The sequence below is a fragment of the Triturus cristatus genome, chromosome 6 (assembly GCF_964204655.1).
Source record: "Triturus cristatus chromosome 6, aTriCri1.1, whole genome shotgun sequence".
Classification (NCBI taxonomy): Eukaryota; Metazoa; Chordata; class Amphibia; order Caudata; family Salamandridae; genus Triturus; species Triturus cristatus.
Genome location: NC_140589.1, coordinates 924,248,509 through 924,275,178, shown reverse-complemented (window position 1 = coordinate 924,275,178; position 26,670 = coordinate 924,248,509). Strand labels below are relative to the sequence as shown.

Sequence of the window (26,670 nt, the reverse complement as noted above, 5' to 3'; positions counted from 1 at the left end):
AGTGTTGGATAGTATAGGGGTAAAAATTACTATTCTAACTCCAGGGGGTGCATCAGTAGGGTAAGTGTTGGATAGTATAGGGGTAAAAATTACTATTCTAACTCCAGGGGGTGCATCAGTAGGGTAAGTGTTGGATAGTGTAGGGGTAAAAATTACTATTCTAACTCCAGGGGGTGCATCAGTAGGGTAAGTGTTGGATAGTATAGTGTAATATTATGCGTTGTAATGGTATGCGTTGTAATGGTAGTATGCGTTGTAATGGAATGCGTTGTAAAGGTAGTTTTTAAAAATGCGTTGTAGTGTCCTGCGTTGTAATATCATGCGTTGTAATGGATTATGCGTTGTAAAAAATGCGTTGTAATGGTAGTGCGTTGTAAAAGTTGCGTTGTAAAGGTTGTTCCCCCACAGGACCTGATTCACAAAGGGACTTTTGTAAAGTAAATGTGGCATCTCCACACTCATTGCGGATTCTTCGTACAGAGAATTGCAGTGTAGAGATTCGGCCCCAACTGTGGAGATTTCACCATGAGCGTGGAGATTACGTGTTCATAACCCAGTAGTTTGGGTAGCCACCCCTCTAGTACATGCAATAACCTGATGAAAATTAGTTTGATCACTTAACATGTTTTTACTATGGATGAAAGCTGGTATTTCTGCGCAATTATTTTTCATTAAAATAATAAGCCTTTGTTAAGGGAAATTGAATTCATTTGCCACCATGAAAAGATTGTATTTGAGAGCAAAACGTGTGAATTTTCATAAAATGAACAACTGATATTTGGGGGCAAATGCTTAAATTAGTCCTCTCTAAAGCCTGTATCTATAGATTTTTGTGACTTGCCTGCTTTATGAGCCAGTGAGTTCCCCGTAACCTGAGTGGCATCACTGCTTAGCCTGCGAGGGCGCTTCAGGCGTTTAGTACTGCCTGAGATTGATTGCAAGACGTGTATTTTTTATTTCGTCAACCCTACTGTGAGAAATGGGATTTTTGGCAGGCTAGGACATGTGCCAAAGCCAGGCAGAAACCACCACTCTAGTCAGGATAAGAGAGTTACACTCCTAAAATCACCCCTGCTCACCCCCTTGGTAGCTTGGCACGAGAAGTCAGGCTTATATTAGAGGCAGTGTGTAAAGCATTTGCACATAACCAACAGTAATACAGTGTAAGCACTACAAAAGGACACCACACTAGTTTAGAAAAATATCCAATATTTTTATATACTTAAGACAAGACTAAAAATTATAAAAATCAACAATACAGTTCTTAAAAATCTACTGTTATCAAAATACGCTTGAAGAACAGTTCCTTGATGTCGATAGCTCTGTCCGAGGCTATCACGGCGTTGTGAGCAAACAAATCCAAACAGTTCTGGCTGACGGCGGCGTCGCGGGCCAGCTACAGTGTCGGGAAGACCCGCAAACAGTACCTTTTAGAAATGCAGGGTGTCGGCGACCTCCCGTTGAGCTTCCCAAAAACACGGCTTCCGCAGGCGTCGGTTCCGGTGGTCAGTGCAGGAGTCGTCGGGGCCCTTGAAGTCACACGTGTTGCAGGTCAATCTCCTCTCTGTTGGAGTCAGGAGCGCTGGCGTCAGCAGGTGTCGTGTGCTGCGGTGCGAAGTGCAGCGGTGCGGCGTGCTGTGCCCTCAGGTCGCAGTGCGAGCAGCGGCTCGGTGGCGGCGTCAGATGGCAGCATCGGTGAGACCAGGGTCACGGTGCGAGATAAAGGCGGTGCTCATCATGGTGCTGGCAGGTCACGGTGCAAGCAGCAGCATCGTCGTTGCTGAAGCGCTGTCGTCGGCTGACAAACTGGAGTCGATGGTACAGGCTTCGGTAGGCCAAGGCTGCGGTGTGGGCTGAGGGCGGTGCATCTTGTAGCTTTATGAGCGGTGCCCTTGAACCACGGTGCAAGCAGCAGCTTCGATTCTGGCATGGAGCCCCGTTGTCGGGTAGGCCAAGGCGTCGTCGTGAAGCGAGGTGGTGCGGTGCCCACAGGTCGCGGTGCGAGCAGTGGCTCGGTGGCGGCATCAGCAGGCGTTGTCGGTGAGACCAGGGTCACGGTGCGGCATTGTGGCGGTGCCCTCTGTGGTACCTTCGGGGCACAGAGTCGGCAGCGGCGTCGTAGACATCATTGAGTTGCTTTTCTTCTGTTTCAGCACAAAACACACAGTCCCCAGTGCTTTCACTGCCCAAGACAGAAGCAGCCACTGCAGGCAAACACAGCAAAGTGGTAGGTCCTCCTCGAAGCTTCTCTAGGTCTACTTCTCGGCAGTCTTCTTGATCCAAAAGAGTTCTAAAGTTCAGGGGTCTGGGCCCCAATATTTAACCCCCAAATAATTTGATCTCTTATGCAGAGAGTGTCTGTGCCCAGCCAGAAACAGTTCTGCCTTCTCTGGTGTGATTTCCTGGTAGGAGGTGGAGACGGCATTGTCAGAGGCAGACCAGGCCCTTTGAGGTGCAAGGAAATCTCCTCCCCCTTCCCCCATTGCAGCCTATGTCTATTCCGCCCTTTCCTGACCCTACCTAGACTATCTGGAGCCACTCCTGCTCCCCAGTCTTCTGTCATCCAAAACCCAGACAGGCAATCCACATTCCAACAGAGGCACACGGGATGACTGAGCAAGAAAAGACCTACTTTCTAAAAGTGGTATTTTTAAACACAGAACATAAAAATCACCTTCACTAAAAGATGCATCTTTAGATTCTGAGTTCAGGCATACTAAACGTTATTTTCCCACCTAGTTCCCAGGGCCAGTTATGTTTATAAGATGTTATAAACAAACTTCCCATGCTGTCCTATGTGGAACAGGTAGCCCTGCAATAGTAAAATCAGGACATGCCACCAGAGCATGGCCTACCATTCACATACACTGCACCCTGCCCACAGGGGTACCTTGGGCCTTCCTTAGAGGTGCCTGACATTTAAGAAAAGGGAAGGTTAGGGACTGGCAAGTGTGTGCACTGGCCAAGTCGACATGGCAGTTACCAACTGGGTGCAGACTCTGCAAAGGCAGGTCTGAGTTACCTTTTAAAGGCTACTCACGTGGGTGGCACAATCAGTGCTGCAGGCCCACTAGTAGCATTTGATTTACAGGCCCTGGCACACTCAGCGCACTTTACTAGGGACTAACAAGTGAATCAAATATCCGGTCATGGAAACACCAATCCAAAACACAATTTACACAGAGGGCATATGCACTTTAACACTGATTAGCGGTGGTAAAGTGCCCAGAGTCCTAAACCCAACACAAACAGGTCAGGAAAAAATAGGAGGAAGAAGCAAAAAGGTTTGGGGATAACCCTGCAAAAAGGGCCATTTCCAATACCTACCTTTATGAACAAGATTTTCAGTTGCAAAATATATGATTCAGAATCGACACCTACTTGTAAGGGCAAGAAAGTAAGTGAATGAAAATTCTTATACTACTACAGGAACTCGTGGTGTCTTGTATCTTTACAGGCTTGTTATTCAGCAAGAAGAAATTGTTACTGCTGGCCGTCATGTGGCCTCAGAAGGCTCTTTTTCCGCCATTCAGCCTTGCCTGCTACTATTGAAGGCCTAGTCTCCCTTCCCACCCCACCATATGGCCTTCCCTGCTGGTGGGTTTGGGCTGTTCAAAACATTGTTGTTTGCCTCCCCTCCCCTCCCAACTGCTGTGTTTGCTGTTGCTAGCCCTAAGCTGAAGTACATCTTCCCTCTGTTCTATCTGGCCTATGTTGCTGTTGGACTGAAGTGGAAACCGTCATCCTCCATCCAGATTGTAATACTGGGGCCCTGTACAGATTTGGTGGGTTCCATTAATAGTGGAATCCAAACAACGCCTTACTTTTTGTTGGGGCACATACTTGTGTGTTTGCACCCCAAAAGGAGTCAGATTCTTATTGGAATTTTCTGGGGTCAATAAAAAATTCAAACACGGTATGTTTCCCAGCTGACACACAGATGCTCATGGGTGTTTATGTTAGCCTAAGAAGAAATTGAAAGTGAATTTAGCACCTTGCTGGGATCAAGACTATTTGCCTGTGCCCCAGAAAGCAGCCATATTCTCAATTAATTTTACTTACGATAAGAAAAATTCCACCTGTGTCATAGAATCCAATGAATGCATGTGACCTACCAAGTAGCCCTACTTAAGATAAGAACAATATCCACACACCATCTGGCTCTTTGCTGAGGCACTGACTCCCTTCCTGTGCCACGGCATGGAGTGAGTTGCTGTTTGGATTTTTGTGTACCTCGACAAAAAAAAACAGTACACATTTGTTTTCTTTCTAGGGTACAGACAAACAAGTCGGTGCCCCAGCAATGAGCTGGATATGGTTTGGATTTATTTTAGAATGTAAGAAAATAATCGCAAAAACATTTTCCTTCTCCCTGAGTAAAGACCAGGGGAACTTATTTACAGTCTGCATTTTGTAGCATGTTTAGTTGTACTGCAGTAGCACTACAAAAGGCGATTTACAAACCTACGAGTTTACATCGCCACCTCGCCTATCTTTTCTATAGAAAGTTTCTCACACATGTAAGTTTATTACTTAGTAGCAAATGAGGGCGGGACAGAGGGAGTGGCTGGAAAAAGTGTAGGGGCATACTTATTATTTAATGGGAGGGGTTTAGGTAGGGACATGCATCCACCCACAAAAGAGTAGCCCATTGATATTCATAAACTGTAGTTCTAAAGTTACCAAAGCCAAACAATGCAGTATTAAGTTTCTCCAGTTTAGAGCTGGATTAAGTCTAGCACCACACATGGCCAACTACTGGTAATGCAACAAACTACAGTAAAAATAGTGTAGGGTCTCAAAATAAAAACCCACAGGAGAAAACGTTAAATTATTTTAAGTTATTTAAAATTGTTAAACATTTAAATAAATATAATGTAATAGGAAAAAATGAAAACAAAACATTTATATTTAATAATAGAAAATGTTAGTCATTTTTAATTTATAAATGAATGTGACAAACATTCATCAAAATATAATTTAATTACATTTAATTGATTTGACAAAATCCCTATAATAATTATAAATGCATATTATTTTTTTAATTCAGGTGGGGACTTATTTTTCATTTAAAATGTAAAAAATATTTTGGTATTGAATTTCATATATTTAAGTAAATTGAACATTAACTTAAATGTCTTTGTCCAAAATCTTTATGTCAAGTTAAAAGCTTCATTCTATAGTGTAACTATCCCAGTGCCATGATTTACTTATTATGAGCTACAATGGACACATTTTGCAGAGCTTACCTTCACCCCCTGCATCGCATGATGTAAATGCCATGCTAACCATTAACTTTATTGCCTTCAGTGCCTTGTGGAATTATAAGTTATATAGTGGTTAACATTTTGTCGGGGTTGGATTTCTTTATCTACATGCAAATATATGACCAGCAGGGGGGATTTGAGGTAGTTCTTCTGGCTATGCTGTTCTACTTAGCTGAATTTTCAAAACCAAGTATACTACTGTTCACCAATCAGTGTATTTGAGGACTGTTGTCTAAGTAGTTTAGCACTGAGGTCTTGGAAGTCTTAGAGCATTCAGAAGAGGTGTTGTTGTATGATTAACATCTCCCTTTGACTTTTGGGGGCTAATTTACAAGCCCTGTTCACCGCCGGAGCATCACTTTTAATACGGGGAAAAAGTGGCGTACCTGCGGCACAAGAGGCTTGTAAATGAGCCCATTGATTCTTTTATTAAGTTGTGCTCAAGATTCTATCATTTTCACAAAGAAATCTGACATTGTGGAATTTTCTCACTACGAGTGCACTGATTCATAAAGCAAAGCAGACATTTTGGGGTCTGCTTTTCTTTTAGCCCTGTTTTCTCTAAAGATACATAATACATATATACTAACATTTTATCTAATTGTTTTATGCCTAACCTTTGGTTTTGGCAGCCATATGATGCCATGCCGCTGAAGAATGCTTCACAAACAAATGATGGGCAGAATGATGAGCAAAGTAAACATTCACCCCCAGTCAAGAGATCTGGGTTAAATCCATCGTTCTTTTGCTCACTATGCCACTCCAATTTGGACCCAGCCATATACAAATCAGTCTTGACCCTTCATCTCATGGGAACCGTCCAGTCCGAACTGCAAAGCCAGGTCCTCCCTGGACCGGAAACAAGCATCTTGGGTCCAAACTGTTGTGGCATGATAACCCAGATCTGAAAAGGAGGTGAATGTTTTGATTTGTTCAGCATTCCGTCCATCATCTGTTCTTTTTGCATATACCATTGAAGAAGGCATGCATAGATGATACTATAAAAATAGCATTGCAAAACCTCCGAGACTAGTGAAACACATGTAAAGTAAAAGGAGAAAGAGAATGGCAGAAGACACAATACACTACGCTTTCAGGCACTCTGTGGGTATATCAGGAAGTTCCTTTTGTTTGAAGATTTCCATTGCAAGTTGTGCACCAATAGCTTTTCTCCCCCTGCAGTGGAGATGAAATACCACAAGAGTCTTGCAATTTAAGGAGAGCAACAGAGCTTGTGCCTGATTCACAAAGGGCCTCGGCACTCATGGCACAGCCTCTATACTGCAGATACCAATTGCAGAGGTTCTGCCCAAGTGCGGGTCCCCAGCCACAACCGAGTCGTTTCAGTTGCTAAGTACACTTGTCGTAGACAATCTTAGACACCAGTGGTAGGGTCTTAAAGTAAATTCTGTATCTTTTGTAGGCTATATTGGGGAGATTGAGAAGTGCACATTACAATAATATATGCCTACCCACACTTTGGCACGGTCTGTCGTGATGAAGCCTTCTGTGAAAAGTGTGTATATTGTTTTCAGAAACTGATTGTTTCAAGTCAATTAATTTATGCGAACATGTAAAGTGCCCGTGATTTATTGAGATTGCATGCCCAAGAAGATTCATATCTAGTCCTTGATGGTCATGGACTGACTAAACATAAAAATTAAAAATTGATATTTGTGATCTGTGAGGCATGCTACAGAGTACTCATTCCACATAAGTGCAAATGCCATCAGACGCAGCCCATGCAGGTAAGAGCTGGCGGGATTTAGACAAACGATGATGAGGGAAAATTAAATAAATAATGAATTTCCCCTCATTGTCATCGGTCAAATTACCCCACTGGCCTCGGCTGAACGCCATCCTTTCGAGTGTGAGATATATATACAAAAAGGTTCACAAACCCACAGTGCACAACTGGAGAAAAAGCTCCCTCATCCAGTGGTGTTCCTATAATTTTATAAATTTGTTTTGTGATTCGACCATGGATTGGCATATTCATGGAAGAGCCACAAAGGAACAGCCCAGATATCTCTAATATTTCAACTTTACATGCTGAGATGGAACACTTTTTAAATGCTAATGTCTCCAAAATTACTGAATGGATTTACACCACCCCAGGGAAATGCCAGGGAAATGCCTTTCTTTGAGTTAAATTCTGTTTATATGCCACGTTGTTGTAATTCTGTTCAGCTGAATTTTCTATGTACAGGAGCAAAGAACCCTATAGGGAATGTAACTTTTGGAAGGCATTTTTTAGGTCCTGCTTGACCAATCTACACAACACATGCTATGAGGAATAAAGATTAAAAATGTTAATAAACTCCAGAAGTAATGTGTGCTTTAGGAGGAGTCAGCAAATTCAGGAAGACTAGCCAACTCTAGCCTGTAAAAATTTGTTTTGGACAAAGTTAGAAGCAGTAGAAGCTGCCCAAACATCTTCTTAGGGAATGGCAGCCTTAATTTTAGCTCTTATTTTTATTTATTTTACAGAGTTTTATATAGCGCGAACTTGACCCGGATCAGGTATCAGAGTGATTTACAGAGCACCAGTTGAATGACATGAGAACAGAATCATTTTTGTTAGGAACAGGGAGATTAAGTGATTTGCCCAGAATCACAGGATGTTCAGCGTCATCGCCGGGACTCAAACCCAGTTCCGTAGATTCGAGGTCGACTGCCCTAGCCGTTAGGCCAACTCCTCTCCCCTTATATGTTGGCAAGAGTTTAGTCGAGATCCTAGCAGGAAACCCAGTTTATCCAGCCTTCAGATATTGTTATTTCAAGCAGTTTCTCTCTCCTCGTGTATGTAAGCCAGCCTCAGCTGGTAAGTTTTTCTTTCTCACCACCCTAAGATCGTGATGCAACAAGCTGTCTCACAGCAGCCAGCATTTTGCAGATCGGTACCGTCCTATAATACTATTGCCACGCTGCCATTGTCCTTACCTGAGTTTCAGTGAAGCTTCATGCAAATGGCATTCACGTTTCCCAGAGGAGACAGTTGTAGCTGCCTCCTTGGAGGTCGAGTGGATGGCTTTTTTTCACATCATGCTGCATACGAGCAGATCAATAGACTTACTGTAGCTGTACTTGAATCTGTAGCACGGGTATGGTTTCTTTGGCCATGTAAAGATTAGTTTTCGCCCTTACTAGGTCCTGAAAAACTATAGATTGTATCTGCAGATTTCGGATTGGCTCAGAACCTAGATGTGGAATATACATTTGGGAACTGTGGGGCTTATTTACAAGACCCTTGCGCCGCCGGTCCGTCACTTTTTTTGACACACCGGCGGCGCAGTGTTCTGGCCCATATTTGCAAGCCCATGCAAAGCCACTCTGCATGGCTTTTCATGGCCTTGTAAATATGGCCCTTTTCACGCATGACTTTGCATGAAAGTAGCGTGCCATGGGTGTTGCTGTGACTGTTCCCACGCAACACCCATGGATTTTGCCGCTTTCACAGATTACGTTTCGTAAACCTTGGAATGTAGCAGGAGCCTACGCCTCCCCAGGGGAGCATAAGAAGGCGCAACAAGGAAAAATGCTTAAATTTCTCTTAGAAAGAGGAAAACAACATCAATTATTGTTTTTGTGCAGGAAAGTGTCCCTCTCTGCACAACAACAACAATCATCTCTGCAACGCAGGCATGGTGCAAGGGTACCTGCATTGGCACCTGGCAGTCAATTGTGCACCAGCACAGGGGAAAGCACAAGGATGCGTTATATTATTGTAAATACAATGCATCCTTGTGCTTTTAAAATTATGCTGCTCGGCGCAGCAAAATGGCTTGCGGCAACGTGCTGTGTCATTTTGTTGTAAATGAGGCCTGTAGTTTTTTTCTGTCATTGGTCCTGGTTTGCATGCCTCAATGAGTTATGCACTCTTCATGATTAATTTGGTCATCTGTTTAAAGGATTGCAGCAACTGGCTCAACAAAGAGGCACTCCTCGAGACAATGTTGCTAAGTGCATATCAATGTTCTCTTCTCAATGTTAAAACATTATTTAGAAACAATATGTTTCAAAAGTATTGGTTGGCGCCCAGAGTTCTACAAATACAGAGCAATTTCCCCTTTGATCACCCAGATGTACATTAGCCAACTTTTTTTCTGATTTGGTTTTAGATTTGCTAGCGATTCTATTTCATGTGATGTCATTGGTGAATCTAGGGATGATTTCGAAAGTAATAGATCAAAGCTTGCAAGCAACATTTCTGCCAGGGTATTTTTCCCATGTGCCATAGATTGTGCGTTAAAGCTCTCCCAACCTTACAGTCAAGCACGGCCGTGCAGGTAAGAGCAGTGGGGCCGTGTGGGGGTGAATTTCGACAGACGAGAAGGGAAAATTTAATTTTCCCTCGTGGTCATCTGTCGAATCCCCCCCCCCCCCCCCCCCCCAACCCGGCCCCCACTACGCCACCACTCTTACCTGCATGGGCCGTGGCTGCTTACAGTAACTCCTTCAGGCACTGAAGCATGTTTGGAAATGTATCCGTTTTTCCCCTATTTAATTTTTTATTGTTTTAAAGTTAAAATCATGTGTGCTGAATAAACAGAACTTTCTCAAACTGCTTACCAGGGAATGTTTTATTTGGGAAATTGTCAAGTTTAAAATGAAAGAAACTTCTAGCTCATGTTTCGCTCGGGTGATATGAGCTCCCAAGCTTCCTCAAGGCAATATGTTAACTTCTGAATATTATTGCAGCTAAAAACCTGGTCACTTGTTGAATATGGTTTTTGTTACCGTAGTAATTTGTCCGATGAGGAGCAGGTACACTGATTTCTGCAACCATGAGAATTTTAAAACAAATGGTAGTGTGCATTTGCTGAGTATTTTTAGATAATTGAGATGCTGAAACTTAATTCACTCATCACACAAATTAATTCACAGTAAGTGTCTGGGTGCAACTAAACTACCTTTGAAATTAAACTAATTGTGAACTCTAATTATAAGGCTGCATTTATAAAATATGCTAGATAGGTGTAGATTACATATGCAAAGGAAGAGGAAATGGCCGACATTAGCAAGCTGAATTTTGATGAAATTTAAGAATTAAATGATTGATGTAAATGACTGATGTATCAGTAGTATTTCAAATATTTGTAAAATACTAATGTTCTCTCTCATCTATGTTGGGATAGTGAAGCACATACAAATTTTGAATTTGTGAAAAACACTGCACATTGTAATACTACCTTAACTTGGCTCTAATGACCAGATTGCTATACCTGGAGTTAAAATAATACGTCAAAGTAATGGTCACCCGAGGTAATGGTCTCTGTCAGTGTAAGGGTCAGGTCGAAGTAGTGGTAGAGGTGGCAGGTGTTAAGGTTGAGACATACTTTGACATTGAGTGAGACGAAGGTCATTAGACATTCTCCCTTTTCCCTGTACTAGACCTGTAAGTGGTTGCCTTTGGTTGTGAAGCCCAGTTACAGTATACACTAGGGGATACATTAGGACCTTAAAATCAAATTATTCTTATTGGATACATCCAGGAAACCAATTTAAAACTAAATTCGTAATTGTTTGAATGGCATTGTCTTGTCTGGTGTTTTTAAAGTGGTTTCTTGCTCTTGGCGAAGACAAAGGATGGACGTACAGGGTGGTTCAGATATATACTTAGATGGCACTTCCGTGAAAATGAGCGTCATATTATTTGTATTTAATGTAGCATATGAACTGAATTGAAATCAACGTCACTCTTTTATGATCAGAGATTGCTTTTGTCTGACCACGCAGAAGGTCAGAAATGTATGTCTACCACATGAATCACACCTTAATCTGTTGCAAAGCTGGTCACTCACCAGTATACACTAATTAACCACCAGAAAACTGTGATCAGCATTGTATAGCTCCATTAAACAATCTTCTATTCGTGGAGTATCTGGATTCATATATATTGTGATTCATCGCAACTTTGAACAGTGATCAAATCTTGATTTAAATCCAACATATCCAACTCCCCTATGCTAAAGTACTGCCACACTGCCCGGGAAGAAGGCACCATGTGGTATTGGTGTTCCGATCATAACCCTGATGTTTGTGTTTTGAAGCATTCACTGATATGCAGGTTGTGTATGTTGTGCTCATTCAGAACAAAGGCTTATTTATTTTTAAAGAAATAAAAATTTGCATTGAGGAGAAAGCGCTCATGTTCCGCATTCTTCAACAAATAAGTGATCACATTGTCTAAAGAACATTACCGAGAGGCTGTGCTCCAACTGGGATATTGCTTCCTTCCTCATGCAGAAAGAGAGCACCATTTTGCTTGTTATTAGCTTTGGTCGTCATTCAGTCGTGTATGCCCCAGTGCGAATTATCCACCCCGGAACAGGATGTGACTTAAAGTGCTAGGCCTCCTTAGTGGCAGAGTTATGTCTCAGCTTCATTCAGGCCAGGTCTCATGGCTGCAGGGACCTCAGTCGATGTAAACTTGGACACAGTCGGATTTCTTCAGGAGGAAAGAGTGCATTTGCGTCTTTGGGGTTCCAGTTTGGTAACATATAAACCAGGCAAACAAGTGTCTCAAGTGGTGTCTACTGTCTTTTTTGGTCTGTGCACTATCGGTTTGTCCCGTTTTTCAATGGGGTTTATTGTTCTGCTGCAGACCTGTGAAATTCAAGGTGCGTTTTCCTGGTGGGCCGGTAGGTTGGGGGCCGGTTTTGGACCAGTGGGGGCCATTATTGGTACGGGGGCCAGTTTTGCAGCAGTGCTGCAATATCACCCCTCTCCCCCTGTACCAAAAGCAGCAGAAGTGTTTCCCAAACCACCCCTCTCCCTCCCCCGGGGGCTGGTCCGCGTTAATTGCCAGGGCTGATTTGCGTTTCCAGTCTGGCCCTGGTTGGTGTAATAAGGAGATGCACACCCAAGATACTTTAGGGGGTTAGTTTATTCAATGTGCCTCAGCCACAGCCCAGAGACCAACTATCACTGTGACAGTCAGCCAAGGATGCTTCCTTAGAACCTTGGTGATATGGAGGTTCCAAAGCCAGGAACCAATCCCTGTATCTCTGGTACCAGGTCCTGCGCCAGAAACCCACAACCCAGGATAGGATGGAACAAGACCTTAGCCTGAAGAGGAACCGTCTACCATCAATGGCTGGGAGCTCTGTGCAGACCCTCTCCGCTGAGTTCGGCATTGCAAGTGTTTTCAGATATTTTAGTACTATCAGGTTCTGCCAGGGAACAAGTCCTAAAAAAAGAAGTGGGGGGATGCTGACGTCACAACAGGAAGTGATGTCACGAAAGGTAGCTTGCAACATCAGACTCATTGCCTCCCCTCGCTCACCCCTTAGATGCGATTGTATCAGAAAAGCCAGCGAGTGAGCAGCATTCTGAATGAGCTCCGATCTCGCCCAAGAGAGGCCAAAGAGTGAATGTGTGGCTCCAATTGCTCCAGTTATTGAGCTCCTGGTAAAATAAGTGGGGGGACGCCGTCCACCCACGTGGTACCCAGACTTGAGCCCTGGGTTCTGCTGATGAGGATATTTCCTACTTGCATCTTATGCCATTCGTCTGTCCTCAGTATGAAATTACACTATAGGTGGAAGCTCTCTTCATTCTGAATGAGTATCAACTTGTGTTTTCTCCTTTCGTCAAACAGATGGTGTCTGGTATCGACCAAGGAACTCTTAATTATCTCTTGTTTCATGAGGATGTGTTCGTTTATTCAGGCTCCACCTCCATCATGAGTTTTCGTGGCATACACAATTTTGCGGCTTGCGTTTCTGATTTTTCGGCTTGCGTTTCTGACTTCATGCCTGTACGCTTGGAAGATCTTTGCTATGATTCCACCTTGGCGTTTCGTTCGTGCCCTTTTCTAGTTTGCTCTTAGGGCCCGATTCACAGAACTAACTTAAGACAAAATCCTAAACTTACTACCATTTTGGTATTCACAGAAGGCACTTACTCATTTTGGTATTCACAGAAGGCACGTACTCATTTTGGTATTCACAGAAGGCACTTACTCATTTCGGTATTCACAGAAGTTAGGAGTCCTACAGGAATTTGTGAATTGGAATAAACTGGCATGCTCATGTCAACTGGTTGTGGGACAAGATTGAACTTTCTAAAGAGAAATTTAAGTTCCCTGACGCCCAGAAGGGAGTTTGATAAGGAAGTATAGGACGCTATTTGATTATGAGTTTGGTGGTGCAGGAGTACCAAAATACTCGTGTTCAGAATCACCAGTTCTGACTGGTAATTGCACATCTGCACCAAGTAGTTACAAGATTTTGTGCCCACAATGGAAATAACTTGTGGGCCTGGAATTACACAATTACACATATGGAGAAGGTCTCGTCATAAAAGGCCAGATGAATAACGTTACAACGCAAACAATCACAATGCATACCTTATCAACGCATCCTCCATTACAACGCATGCCATTACAACACAATCCATTACAAAGCTTGTTCCATTACAACGAAAATTACTATTCTAACACTGCCGGGTGCTTACTTCAGGGAAGGTGCTGGTCAGTGAGGGATATGTGTTGTAATGGCATGCTTTGTAATGGTGTGCGTTGTAATGGAGGATGTGTTGTATTGACTGAGTTGTAAAGGCATTGCGTTGTAATGCCTGCATTGTAATGGATGTTTCCCTTACAGGCCCATAAGTGGTCCATACTCCTCCCATTTGCCAGCTGTGCTGAGCAGTTGGTAAATGGGAGTGAGTGGAGTGCGGGGGAGGGGGAGTATCAAGAGCCATGGCAGACTTTTGAGGTGGGAGAGACTTTGACGCTCCCTTCCTGCTATAGGGGGGTTCAGGTAGGGACCAGGCTGCACTTGAGTCTTCAGTCCCTACCCAACCCATGCATGATGTGGGTGTGACTTTATAAAAGGTAAAGTCAGGCCTGATTTTCCCACACCAGGAAAATCCAGTTATAAGAAGAGTGGGCCTGATGTGATTGGGTGGAGCGTTATCCCACCCAGGGATGGTCCTCTACCCTACGCATGATTGGGGCAGTAAAGTGAGCAATTCTATTGGTGCATGTATTGTAATTGTAAGTAATGTCTACTTTTTAGTTTTGATTCTTATTTGTATTACTCATTTTTATTTACTTTTTTCCTCTAAGTAAAGCGTCATGAGTGCATGCAGAATTTATTCCCCACTAAAAAATACTAAGAAAAGTTAATTTATAAATGTAATTTCTAGTGTTGTATATGTATACGTGTTATGTTCCTCTTGAAGTGAGGAGTGTGTGTTTGGTTTGCCCCTGCTCCATCAGTGATGTTTTTTGGCTTGCACTACTTTTGACAGATACAACTCACTCAGGGGAAATTGGCACCAAGAAAAAGGTGAAACGACTGTTAAGCTTTCAGAGGTACTTCCATGCTTCCCGGCTGCTACGTGGCGTCGTACCGCAAGCTTCTCTGCACTTGCTGGATGAGGACTACCTTGGGCAAGCACGGGTAAGGACAGTGGCATATTTTCATAGCAAAGCGAGATTTACTGGATTGCGTATCCACTTATTGTGTGCCCACCTACAACATAGAGAGCATCGCCATTGCCGCTTAATCTGCTTGCAACAGTGTGGTTTCGTTTAGCGAACATATGCAATGGTCCTAATTCCTGTATACATAGGGGCAGATTTACAAGCCCTTTGCGCCACTTTTGCGTCACTTTTCCCATGTTAAAAGTGACGCAAAAGTGGCGCAAGGGGCTTGTAAATCTGCCCACAGAGTGTCAAGGTTTCATTAAACCAGGCGTGTTAGCAGCCTTTGTGGGGCTAAATTCACAAACCTGATGTAGAACCCTTCTCCAGTTTTATGGCGACACTGTGTGGCGGTTCAGGTTACCTTACCTGCTGTATTTGTGAAATCTATAGCTCAAAAGTAGGCTAAGTGTAGCAGCGCAGCGCGGGGCCCTAAAAACAGCGGGTCCTAGGCTGTGCTTAATCTGTTAAGAAAAGTAAGTCCCAGGGCCCCCGTCGGGAGAACTGCAGCCTGCACCACACATTGGTGGTGCCAGTGCTGCAATGACAGTACCTGCACAACTTCAAACCATCCCAACGATACAAGTGTGATAATCGACACTGTTTGAGGGCCTCAAAGCAATACGAATGGCTTGGGTGGCAGGAGTTAGTTGGATTTAATGTACAGTAAATTAATAAACATCTGTTGTTTTGCTCCTCTCTAAATTACATAAACAGCGCCACCGTGTGGCAGCTGCCATAAGTGCCGGTGTTGACAAATAAGTGCCCGTGTGGAAACTACCGGCTCAAAATAGGGCAGGCAACCCGAGCTATGCCCTGTTGTGAGAGCATTGAATAAGACATGTTTTAAAATGAGCCGAAGCAAGAACCATTCTTAAACACTTCACTTCTCTCATTTGTGATGGAATTGAGCAGAAACAGGCAACACCCAGTGGCATCAAAACAGGCAGCGCACAGTGGCATCCCCGTTCTTTGGTGTCTATCAAAGGACTACAGAAATTAAATAACTCCTAGACACCGCTTTCTGAGCGAGCCACTGAATTTGGATTATGCTGGCCTTTTGCACACTTGTTGTGTCAGTTTGTAAGGGATTTGTACTATCATGACTCCAAAGCAAGCTTCATTAAAACAGCAAGAGGGGATGGATGGAATGCTTGCAAAAGTCTCAGAGGCTGATTTAGAGTTTTGCACAGGTTTTACCTTTTCCACCAAACTGAAGTTTGCTCGCCTGATTTACAGCCAGGAGGACCTTAAATACATAAGCAATGGCTGCTATGAAGGCTACTCCTTGTCTGTCACTGAAATACTTCTCCATGGTTCGATAGTGTAAGTGCCGTCTGAGTTTTTGCCATTCAACCACCAGCCCGATTTAAAATTGGCAGTGAAATTTACAGTTTTTATTCTTCATTGCAGCAGTTAAAAATGTAGTGGTAGGGACAATAAAAACATTTTAATGACCCCGCATCATGGGAGCGGCTCCCATGGTATGAAGGAGTATGATTATTTGGGGGTGTTTTTTGAAGAAAATAAAACTTGTTAAAAGTTTGACTGATGGCTGCCATATTTGACGGAGCCGTCCTTTTTACTTTTAACTCATTAACAGGATCAGTAATAATGGCGGTTCCTGTCAATGAAGAGTTGTCCGTGGGCTGGCTGGCAACTTGAAAATCTGAAGACGAATATAGGACGTATATGCCATAACAACGCAGTCGTTACAATGACCGCGTTGTTATTTTGCATACTGTTACAACGCAAGTCAGAATAACGACTTGCTTTTAGGGGGCGCTGGATGTTGGCATAGTATAATTTACTATTCCAACTCCAGTCTGTGTGGACACTAGGGAAGGTGTTGGGTTTTAAATCCAACACCTTCTGCCCCCTAACGCAAGTCGATGTTCCGACTTGCGCTGTAACAGTATGTGAAATAACAACGCGGTCATTGTAACAACCGCGTTGTTATGGCATGCGTTGTTTAGCATGCAAACTAAACGCCATTTACCTCTGAAGACAGGTACTTCCTCAAGGCGACTGAGTATTTTACACTGTCAGTCTGCCGTAGTAAATAATGTCCACCAAAGCCAAACTCTTGTCCTTAGTCACTGACATTCGCTCAGGCTGTGTTCCAGTTGATCATTTTTTTCCACACAATGTCAGACATGTAGCAACCATAGGCAATCTAGCTCGAACTTCTAGGGCACGCACCCTCTGAACATGAAAACAAGCTATCCCAGGTTGGTTTCAGTCTTATTGGGAGACTTCAGTTATGTGCATTTTGGATTCTGTGGCGCAAGAATGAGCTTTACATCTGGGCATTCTGTTGCATTCGGGGTGTCACATTAAAACATTAAAAAAGAAAGCAAATGTAGTCACCCAAGGCTGGTTTTAGCGCTGTTTGTGCCCGGTGCACCAATAATTTTTGACTCCCCCTCCCACCTCTTCCTCGAATTCCCTCATGACCACTGGGCAAAAGTTCCCCTCACCTCTCCATAGACACTCTCTCACATACATTTAATTTGTTTTAAAGCACTGGTAAAGGCCGACTTTACTAATAGAATTGTATATCTACCCAGACAAACCCTTTTCAGCAACATTAGGAACAGGTAATAAAAGACTGGGGTAAAAACATAGCATCCTAACCTATTTTATGCAGTCTGCATGGAGCTCTTGTTGACAACTCGTAACAGTCACTGTTCTGGATTAGGGTTGTATCTATGAACTGCGGTGACAAAAGAATATCTGTGACAAAAGCAGTAATCCGCCCAGCTATCCACATAAAATAGAGATCTGTGGTGTGCACAGTAAGAGTTATTTGCTGCAGGCACATTAACCCTCTGTGCTGCTTTATGGCAAGTGGAAACTGCCACTGGACAAAACTCTCTCTAGCAGTGACATTAATCACTAGAGTTATCTTGACATTTTTAATGCTGCCTGAAAACTGGAAGGAACTCTGCAGCAGGTGTTTTTCAATCATAAGTTATTACCAAACACAGCGCCCTCTCTGAGGTCACGTCTCCTTCAGCAGGACAGCGCCCAGTGCAGCTGTACTCGCCCTTATCTGTGCAGCCTCCTCAGGCATAGAATGTGACTCCTATATCATGGCAGCGAACACCATGGCACATAAAACTGTAACCGAGAATCACTCAACAATTAGTCAAAAGAAAGAAAGGCCAGTGCAGTACTGTTTTTGTTTTTGTTGAAGTTAGTACGAAATTTTGAGTGCAGAAAAAATTTACAGTTTAGGTCATGGAAAGGCTAAGATTTAGTGTGAGTTTTAGTGTTAGGGTTTTTCTTAGGGCTAGATTTAGCTTAATGTTTACAGTGAGCTTTAGAGGAAGGACTACAAATAGGATTAGGTTTGGGAATAGCATTAGAGGTAAGTGCTAAGAAATCATATTGCAATTCTGAAAATTGGCCACACCTCATTCCATAGGTCACAGCCTCTAGTTCCTTTAAACCATATCCCTACAATGGTACAACAGCAATTGAGAACATTCATGACCTCATTGTCTGCAAAGCACTAAACTCAATAAATAATAACAATCAATAACCACTGCATTAACCTTGGGCTCAGGATTAGCGTTCTATTTGTTGTAGAGTTTTTTAATGCCTCAGGGAAACAAAGGAAAATAAAAATGCAATTACATTCACAATTACAATTCATTGTCAAGTGGACTCGAGTTTGCAAAAATTACGAACACGCTGTTGCAACCTGTGGATTCAGGTATAAAAACAAGGTCTCCGTTCCTTACCTGCAGGCATAGCACCACCATGTGGCCAGTTCTGAGAACTCGTTTGTTAGCTGCTGGCCTCCTGTACAGATTGATTTCCTCTAGTGATTTTAGCAAAATGGTATTAGTGGCCCAACGGAGGACTGACTGCATGGTGCTAACCCTTTATGGCTGTATCTGTAGCTGTGCAGGTGCGCTGCATACCTGTGCCTTTGACTATTCTGCCACACCACATGAGCTGACTGGTTTTAAAGTGTGTGGGGCCTATTTATGAAAAAAGCACGCAGCATAGCAAGTCACCTTGCGGCGCTGCATGACAGGGAAAGGACAGTAATGTTCTGTATTTAAATTAATACATCACATTCCTGCCTTTTCCTCTGCACTGGAGCCCTTCTGGCAGCCTAGCGACAATGCAGGCACCCTTGCATCATGGTGTAAAGGTGCCTGGCATTCCTGCCTTTTCCTCTGCACTGTAGCCCTTCTGGCAGCCTAGCGACAATGCAGGCACCCTTGCATCATGGTGTAAAGGTGCCTGGTTGCATGCAGGATTGTTTTTGTGCCCCCTTCCTGCAGGAAAACAATCCTGAGAGGCAAATCCTATATCTATGTGTGCTGCAGAATACATAGAAAGAGGATGTAACAAGAAGAAATCAAGCTATTTATTCCTGTTACGCCTCTCCTGGAAAGGCGTATCTTTTTGGCACATTCCCAGATTTAACAGTTCCGGTAAATCCAGGAACGTACCAAAAATCATGGGAGTTATGTGGGAATACCCATGCAACGCCAATGGAATGACTTCACATCGCTGCGTTGCCTTACTCTAGATTTATGGAGCCACTGAGGGCCACGCATAGTGGCCTTGAATGGCTTTATAAATCTGACTTAAGGTTTGCGTTGCATTTTCACCACGTTGCGTGGCTCAAGAGCGGCACAAACCAGCTCGTAAATAGGCCATTGTGCCTTTACAGGAGGTGGGTTTCCTTATCTGAGCTACATCAGGTCTCCTGGGAGTCATGGGGCTTGGCATTGCCAATGTGGTGAAAACCCATAGAGTTGTAACTTTATGGGTATTCACAAACATTGACATTTCTTTTCCCATGCTACTACTAAAATTGTACTTACTGTAGAAGGCCTAGCAAGTACAAGGAGTGTGAGACAATCTATTTTTCCAGGTGTATTGAAAGAGATATCTCCACAAGGAAATATATTTTCTGCTTCAGAAAAAGGGTAAAGTAGCATATTCCCATTAACCCTGCACGTGCTGATCGGTTAGGTTTCTTGCTGACAGACATCAGCAAGGAAAACTACGCAAGCTGGAGTTTTTGCTTGAGTACATGTGGTGGCAAGCTCCTTCAATTTACCTCATTTTTTTGTTTTTCAGTGAATCTGTTCCACTTTTAAGCATTAGGGTACAGCACTGTGATGTTGCTGTCAAATCCTGGAGGGCAGTCACCTGTGCTGATGAGACCAGAAGCAATGCAAGGATTTTCTTCACTCCAGGCAAAACAGCATTTTGTCATTGGAGCGCCTCTTGGTCACACACAAGGCCGGTTTTAGGCCCTATCTTGTAATACATCATCACTCAGTGGCAGCATTCTAAGCCCTTACTGTGCCTTATAGGAGCGCCGTTGAAGTAGTCAGACACAATTACTGCCTTTACAAGCTAAATACCTGCCACTTCGATTGGCAAACTATCAAGTTGTCTTGCAGATGGGAATTTGTATGTGTCCACTGAAGCTTTATATTTTGGGATTAAATTAAACACTGTAACGGTAGGTGTGTGTGTGTGTGTGTGTGGTGTATTGTGTGTGTGTGCAGTGTCAAGCATAGGCTTTGGACTAGAAGGATATCTCTCCAATTCAAAATCATACACTTAGTTATAGTTTATCACTTTTCTAATTTAATATACATGCCGTATAGTAGAGCACACATGCAGTCAGAAAAGGTTTGAGAATAGAAAGCTTTTCTCCAACGTTAGATCTACCTTGAGGAGGAATTAGTTTTTGGTGCATATCCATGTCAGTCTATATTGATAGGGATTTGTATCAAAACCCATAGGTGGTTGCATGGCTGAAAAGTAAGAGATGATTTCTTTCAGTCAGAGAGAGCCATGGCTCTCTATCTCACTGGGCCTAGTGTTTTTGGTATCCCACAAAACATCACCTCATATACAAGTTTCTATGTGGTCTCAAATTTCACATCTGCTCCATTCAGATTGCTGTTCTGTCGTTCAATTTTTAACATGTTTCAAATTCTATGGGCTACATTAAAAACATGTTCATGTATTTCTGGTAGCAGTTATACAGAAATCTATAGACTTATCATACATAGTTGGTTATAAATAAGTGCAGTGCATTCTTCCTTGGTTAAACATGTGACATAGGCACATTGAATAGTTAATTCAGGTGAACACACCTAGTTGGGTACCTAAAGAGCTGATAATTCGAAAAGTAAGCTTGATTTCCAAGGTGTCTTTACGTCATTGCCACTTTCCCTTTCATCAGCTATTAGAGTGCTCCATCGATCAAGCAAGCACTCTCGAGGTGCTGACGCTCGAAACTACGTCACCTCCCATGTACCCACTTTTCTTTCATGGTCGATTAAAACAACAAGTGCGTTTGGATTTTCAGATGTGAGTCATGGTTAACCTTTGCCCTTTGTTCACAGTACATGCTCTCTAAGGTGGGGATGTGGAACTTCGACATTTTCCTGTTTGATCGATTGACGAATGGTAAGACATTTGGCATAGCTTTCATGTTATATGTATTTATGGAGCACCTTTGTGTTCATAGCACCTATTTCGTTTTAACAGTTTTATGTATTGCTCAGTCCCTAGAAAAGTATATAGGCGCTTTCAATTTCAATAAATTGCAGAATAAGCATCTTTACTAAACCGTGATGAGTACACATTATCCTTTTTATTCTGACAGAGACAAAGCACAATACTTGTATAGGCATTTTGAATTCAGTGTATTTTTGGTAATAAAATACATCTTTTGTATGACATTTAAAGAAATGCCTCAACTTTTTTTCACCAGTTGCATTCCATCCGGTTTTATGTCTATTGTACACAGAAATATCATCTGATGCAAACATTGTGCCCTAAATGTTGTTTACAAAATTATTGTCTGATTAGGTGAGAATTTACTGTTATTAGCACCAATTTGGTGATATTTGGCCATGATATTTATGCCACAATATATTCCCGCAATGATATTCTCATACCACACCGCCCCATTCAATCACCAAACTTCTGCACACTCAGTGCTTAATTTGTAAAAAAACATACTTGCCGGGTCCTCGGCAGGAGGCCACTGCAGCTTGCACCACTAGTTGCCCCTGCCAGCAATGCCCCTGCCAGTACCAATGCACCTGTTAACCATCATACTCAATAGTGTGACTATTCAGATAACTCTATGCCCTCAGAGCTAAAAGAATGGCTTGAGCGCTGGTTATAGTCATTCTTAGTGTATTGTGAATTAAAAAACATCTGTTGTTGTGCTCATCTCTAAATTAGACACTCAGTGCCACCATGGTCCAGAACGTCATTAGGACAGGTGTTGACAATTAAGTGTAGGTGCTGAGCGCTGGAAAATACCGGATCAAATTAAGCAGTGGCATAAATCTCTTAGGGTCTACAGCTAAAAATCTCCGTTCTTCAAAAAATAACTTTATCAGGAATGTCATATATCTTTCCAAAAACTGTTTCTCAAAAATCCTTGCACAGAAATACAGGGGCCTACAAAATGTGAACCCAAGATCTACTTTCAGACCCTATCACCAGAACATCTTGTGAAAACTATTTAAGTCAATGCATCCCTCATTTCTCCAGCTGCATCCATGACTGTTGTTTTTGTGTTCGTTATGTGATTAAGCACCTCTTTTACACTCACTACCATCTCCCTTCCACCCCTTCCACACCATAATCAAGGGATTTGAGTATCTGATTTTCATTATAAGTAATTACATGGGATCCAGAGTAGCAGCATGCCATAATCCTGACATTAAGTTTGTAGATTTATATAGCATGGCTTACCACCCGTGAGGGAATCCAGGTGCTGTTGATGGGCACGGGGACACTAAGTAATTTGCCCAGAATCACAGCTTGTTGCGCCGTCGCCGAGCCTCGAACCCAGCATTTATAGTTCCCGAGTCAACAGCCCTGGCCGCTGCACCACAATATCTCCCTTAGATTTTCATTATACACTGAGGGGCAGATTTACAATCCCCTTGCGCCACTTTTGCGTCACTTTTAACATGGGAAAAGTGACGCAAAAGTGGCGCAAGGGGCTTGTAAATCTGCCCCTGAATACGGTAGCAAAGCACTTTACAAAGTTTTAAGTCTATGAATGCACAAATTCTTTCTTACGAGAAATCCTCCTCTTCCATACACAAGGCTAATTGCGGATGTAGTCAAGGTAAACCCCACGCCTTTGGTTGCTTCGACTTGTCCCTGTTGAAAACAATGGTGCAAACCTCTGAATGAATTCCTTTTATCTACAAGCACTCCCTGAGTGGTCATCCTTAATTAATTGGAATGGGTCACTGTGTTTAGACCATTCTGATTTGTTGCCCCGAAGTCATGTTGGTCTCGCTCATCCTACCACAGACTTTCCATGATGGAGCGAGCAAGCCGGCACCATTGCAGCAGTTTGTGGCCATCCACAAGTTACCTCTATGATTTACTCCCTGTCCTTGAGTGTGGAAACAAATCACAAAAATGGTAAATTCGCCCAGCTGTTCACTGTCGCTTTCATTGAAGAAAATCCCCTCCACCCACTGGCAGCCAGTTCTGGTATCCTCCATGAGCTTGTCTGCCAGCAGTTACTGCACATAGGGACACTAAAGAGTTGTTTTTTTCCAAAAGAATTTACAAACAAATATTTTGATCAGCTTCTCCATCTTCATATTCCTACATTCTAATTTTTGGTATAGCACTTTGAACCGTGGCCTCCGTTGATGCGAAACTGATGACATATTTTTCCATTACGTTATTCGGCCTGCAGGCTTGTGAGTTAACGATCTTAGAAACATGCTCTGTAAAGATAAGGTGGTCTTTAGGACTCATCCTAACTTCATGGATGAATGTTATGTTCCTTGCTTAGAGCAAGACAATTCTTCCCTACCATTCTTAGCCAAACGATCATCAGACGTGGGCAAGACTGTCCACAGTCTCGCAGTAATGCTTATTTTACAAGGCAGATCTAAAAAGACATTTTGTTGTGTTATTTCACCTTTCCCTTTATTTTCAATACTCCCTCCTTTTCGGTCGTATACGTTTTGACTCATTTCAACTCATGCGAAACGTGTAACTTGGAAAACATAAGAGGGCACGAGCTTCAGGTCTTACCTGCTAAAGATCCTTATGAGGACAAGTTGGCACTCTTTCTAATTTGGTGCTCAAGATGTTATCAGATTTTTATGTGAATGAACAAATGATCCATTTTTCAAGTGGTGTGTTGCTATTGAGACCGTCCTGGTACTGATTTAACCTCAGGCCTAGATTCGTATCAGACCTATTTACATTCAGAGCCAAATAAATGAGTTTTAGCTGCTCCTAAAGATGATGTGTGGTCATAAATTAACCAAAGTGGCAGATTTAGGGTCAAATAACGAGTTTTGGGCCGACAAACATGTGCCGGAGGTGTGGTGGTGGGCAGGGACCATCGAACCTGTAGTCTGACCGCCATATTAAAACTATGGCGGTCGGACCACATTAGTACCGAGGCAATTGCCAGGGATCTGCGATCCCTGGCATGCCGGTCTGAGGCTGCAATATGCTTGGTGGTGCCTCTGCAGCACTGCCAAGCATATTACGAGTTGGCTGTCAGCCACCCTTTTCATGGTAGTGAGACCTCCATGAAAAGAGTGGCAGAAAGTCAACAAAGGGGGCCCTAAAGAGCCCCATGTTTCCGCAGGGCCTTTTGGATGCATGCTGGGGGGCATATGATCTGCCCCCTGCCTGCATGCATCCCCTGATTCAGCACAGCATGGCCTTTACTGTCCTTGCCGTGCTGTAACGTGCTGTGGCTGTCCTTTCTAAGGCTCTCCTATGAGCCTTTGAAAGGCAGCCCCGTGGATCTGCCACCGCAGGACCGCCTGCCCCGAATACAACTTACAATCTGGCAGGCTGTCGGCAGCGGAGTTTGGCAGTGTGGAAGCAGGGCGGTGGCATGCTGCCCAGCTCCCACACCGCCAAACTTATATTAAGGCACTACATTTCTTCAAGATGCAGGTAGCCAAATTAAAGCAAGAGTGTCTGCCAAGAAGAGTCTTATTAAAACCCTAGCTAAGGCCAGTAAACCCTGACACATGGAGTGATTGGAGTGCCAGAAATTAGGGAAAATATTTCTGCCTCAGACAGAGTAGTCCCTTTTGATAAACAACTCAGTGGACCATGCAGTTGAACAGAATACTTTTAGCCACCGGCAGCCAATAGAGTTTATACATGTCATGTAATACGTGGTCTGCTCTTAACAAGCCAATGTGTAAGCATGTTGCTGCATTTTGAATTATTTGCCATTTATTAACTAGAGACTTCTGACAGGCCCAGATAAAGGGCATTGCCATAACCTAGGCAAGAGGAGGTTATGGCTTGAATTACTGGCCGTTGCCCTCTCGAAAGGGTAACATTTTCTGCAAAGTTTCAAATAGCAGGAAGTAACCTTGAAGCCGCCATCCTCAAGTTCTTGTTCAGCTCATCTTCAGTAACGGCGAATACTCTCTACCATTTGGACCATATAGTTTAAGAGCAATGCCCACAGAAAGGATCATGTCTGCCATGAGAACTTCTTTGTTGTAACCTAGTCTGAGTATCTTTTCAGAAGTCTACTGTCTGAGGAGCTTTTTAGTTTATTCCATGGTGGCATTGTCAGTTGTGACACCGCTGGAGGACTTTCAAAGTGCCTGCTGACATGTAAGCGTGGCATGACTTCATGGTGGATTCAGACCTGACACCTCACTTTGCCCCCTTTTGTCACACAATATCGGCTCCCTTCACACGGTCACCCGGGGAGGAGCCAATATCACACAGTGGCAGGAAAAAGAACAAGTAAACCACTGCAATGAGTGGATTGCCAGCTCGTGTTTTTTTTTAGAGGCTTTTAAAAGTCGACATCGATTATGGGGTTTCCAAACACCCCAGGACTTTGGCACAATCCTCAGCAGTTTTATTTGTAAGAGGAAGAGGTTTGGTAGGGGAAGAGTGGAGAGGCGCCTCCTCTGTAGTTCTGGGCACAAGGCCCCACCCCCTCCATGGCCACGTCCCCTGCTCACACAGTGAATTTCTTCTTAAGGTTGGCAGTTCTGTGGATTGCCACCGTCCCACTGTCGGGAATCTGCTAAAACAACCACTAACTTTTCAGACCCCACTGATGATTTCCCAGAGTCCTATTGTTCCTGAGTCTAGTATGTCCAGAGGTCCTGACAGACATACACAAGTAGCTAAGGTGGTCTCTGGTAACGTGGGTCCCAGAGAGGCTGGCAATAATCACCACTGATAAAATCGAGTTGTCTATTAATTGGGTGTGATAATGATCACTTACGATGAGTTTAGCCCTTCAAACTACCAACTAGTTATTACTGCTTTTTGTCCCTGAATATGCATGTCTTGCTATTTACTGTCCATTTTCCCAGTACACATCAGTAGATTTGTGCTGTCAATACATACCTGAGGAAGGTTGTGAAGTTGTAGACTTTATTGCACCCAGTAATTACTGGGTGTGGCAAACCCTAAACAATTTATATATATTTATAAGTAATAATATATAATTATATATAAGTATAGGTGGCTAACAGTCAGTGATGGTGATGGAGACAGTAAATTGACAATGAAAGTGAAGCTCAAGGTTTGTCAGAACTCTGAGGAGAAAATTATCCACCTTATTTACTTTTTATCGCCGTGTTATTTTATGTCGCGCATGTCCCCAAAACTCACAGGTTCCTGCTTTCAGCTGATACACAGGAGCAGAGGAATAATGAGAGAACCACACATAACATGACCTCTTCTCCCTGTTCCAAATGTAAAACAAAACTTGTCCTCCAGCGCCCCAACCCACCACTCTCTGTGCCTTCCCTCTCCTCCCATTCAAAAGTCAGTTCTCCTGCGCTGCTCTGACAGGTTCTCATACAGTCCAACCAGAGCAGCCTGGAATGTCTGTATGATGTAGCAACAGTGAGTAATAGGTTCTGTTACTCACTGTTGCTTCATCATAGCTGTGAGCTACTGGTAGTAGAATCC

General features: G+C 43.2%; 1 protein-coding gene across 2 annotated transcripts in view; it reads left to right on the top strand.

The window, feature by feature from the left end:
- The window catches only part of PDE7B (phosphodiesterase 7B), a 984,492-nt gene that overhangs the window by 887,307 nt on the left and 70,515 nt on the right, over positions 1-26,670 (top strand). For both annotated transcript variants that reach the window (XM_085611598.1, XM_085611597.1), the window contains 2 exons: positions 14,529-14,680; positions 21,099-21,162. In XM_085611598.1, the coding sequence (XP_085467724.1) occupies positions 14,529-14,680; positions 21,099-21,162 (216 nt within the window). The remainder of the gene's footprint in view (positions 1-14,528; positions 14,681-21,098; positions 21,163-26,670) is intronic.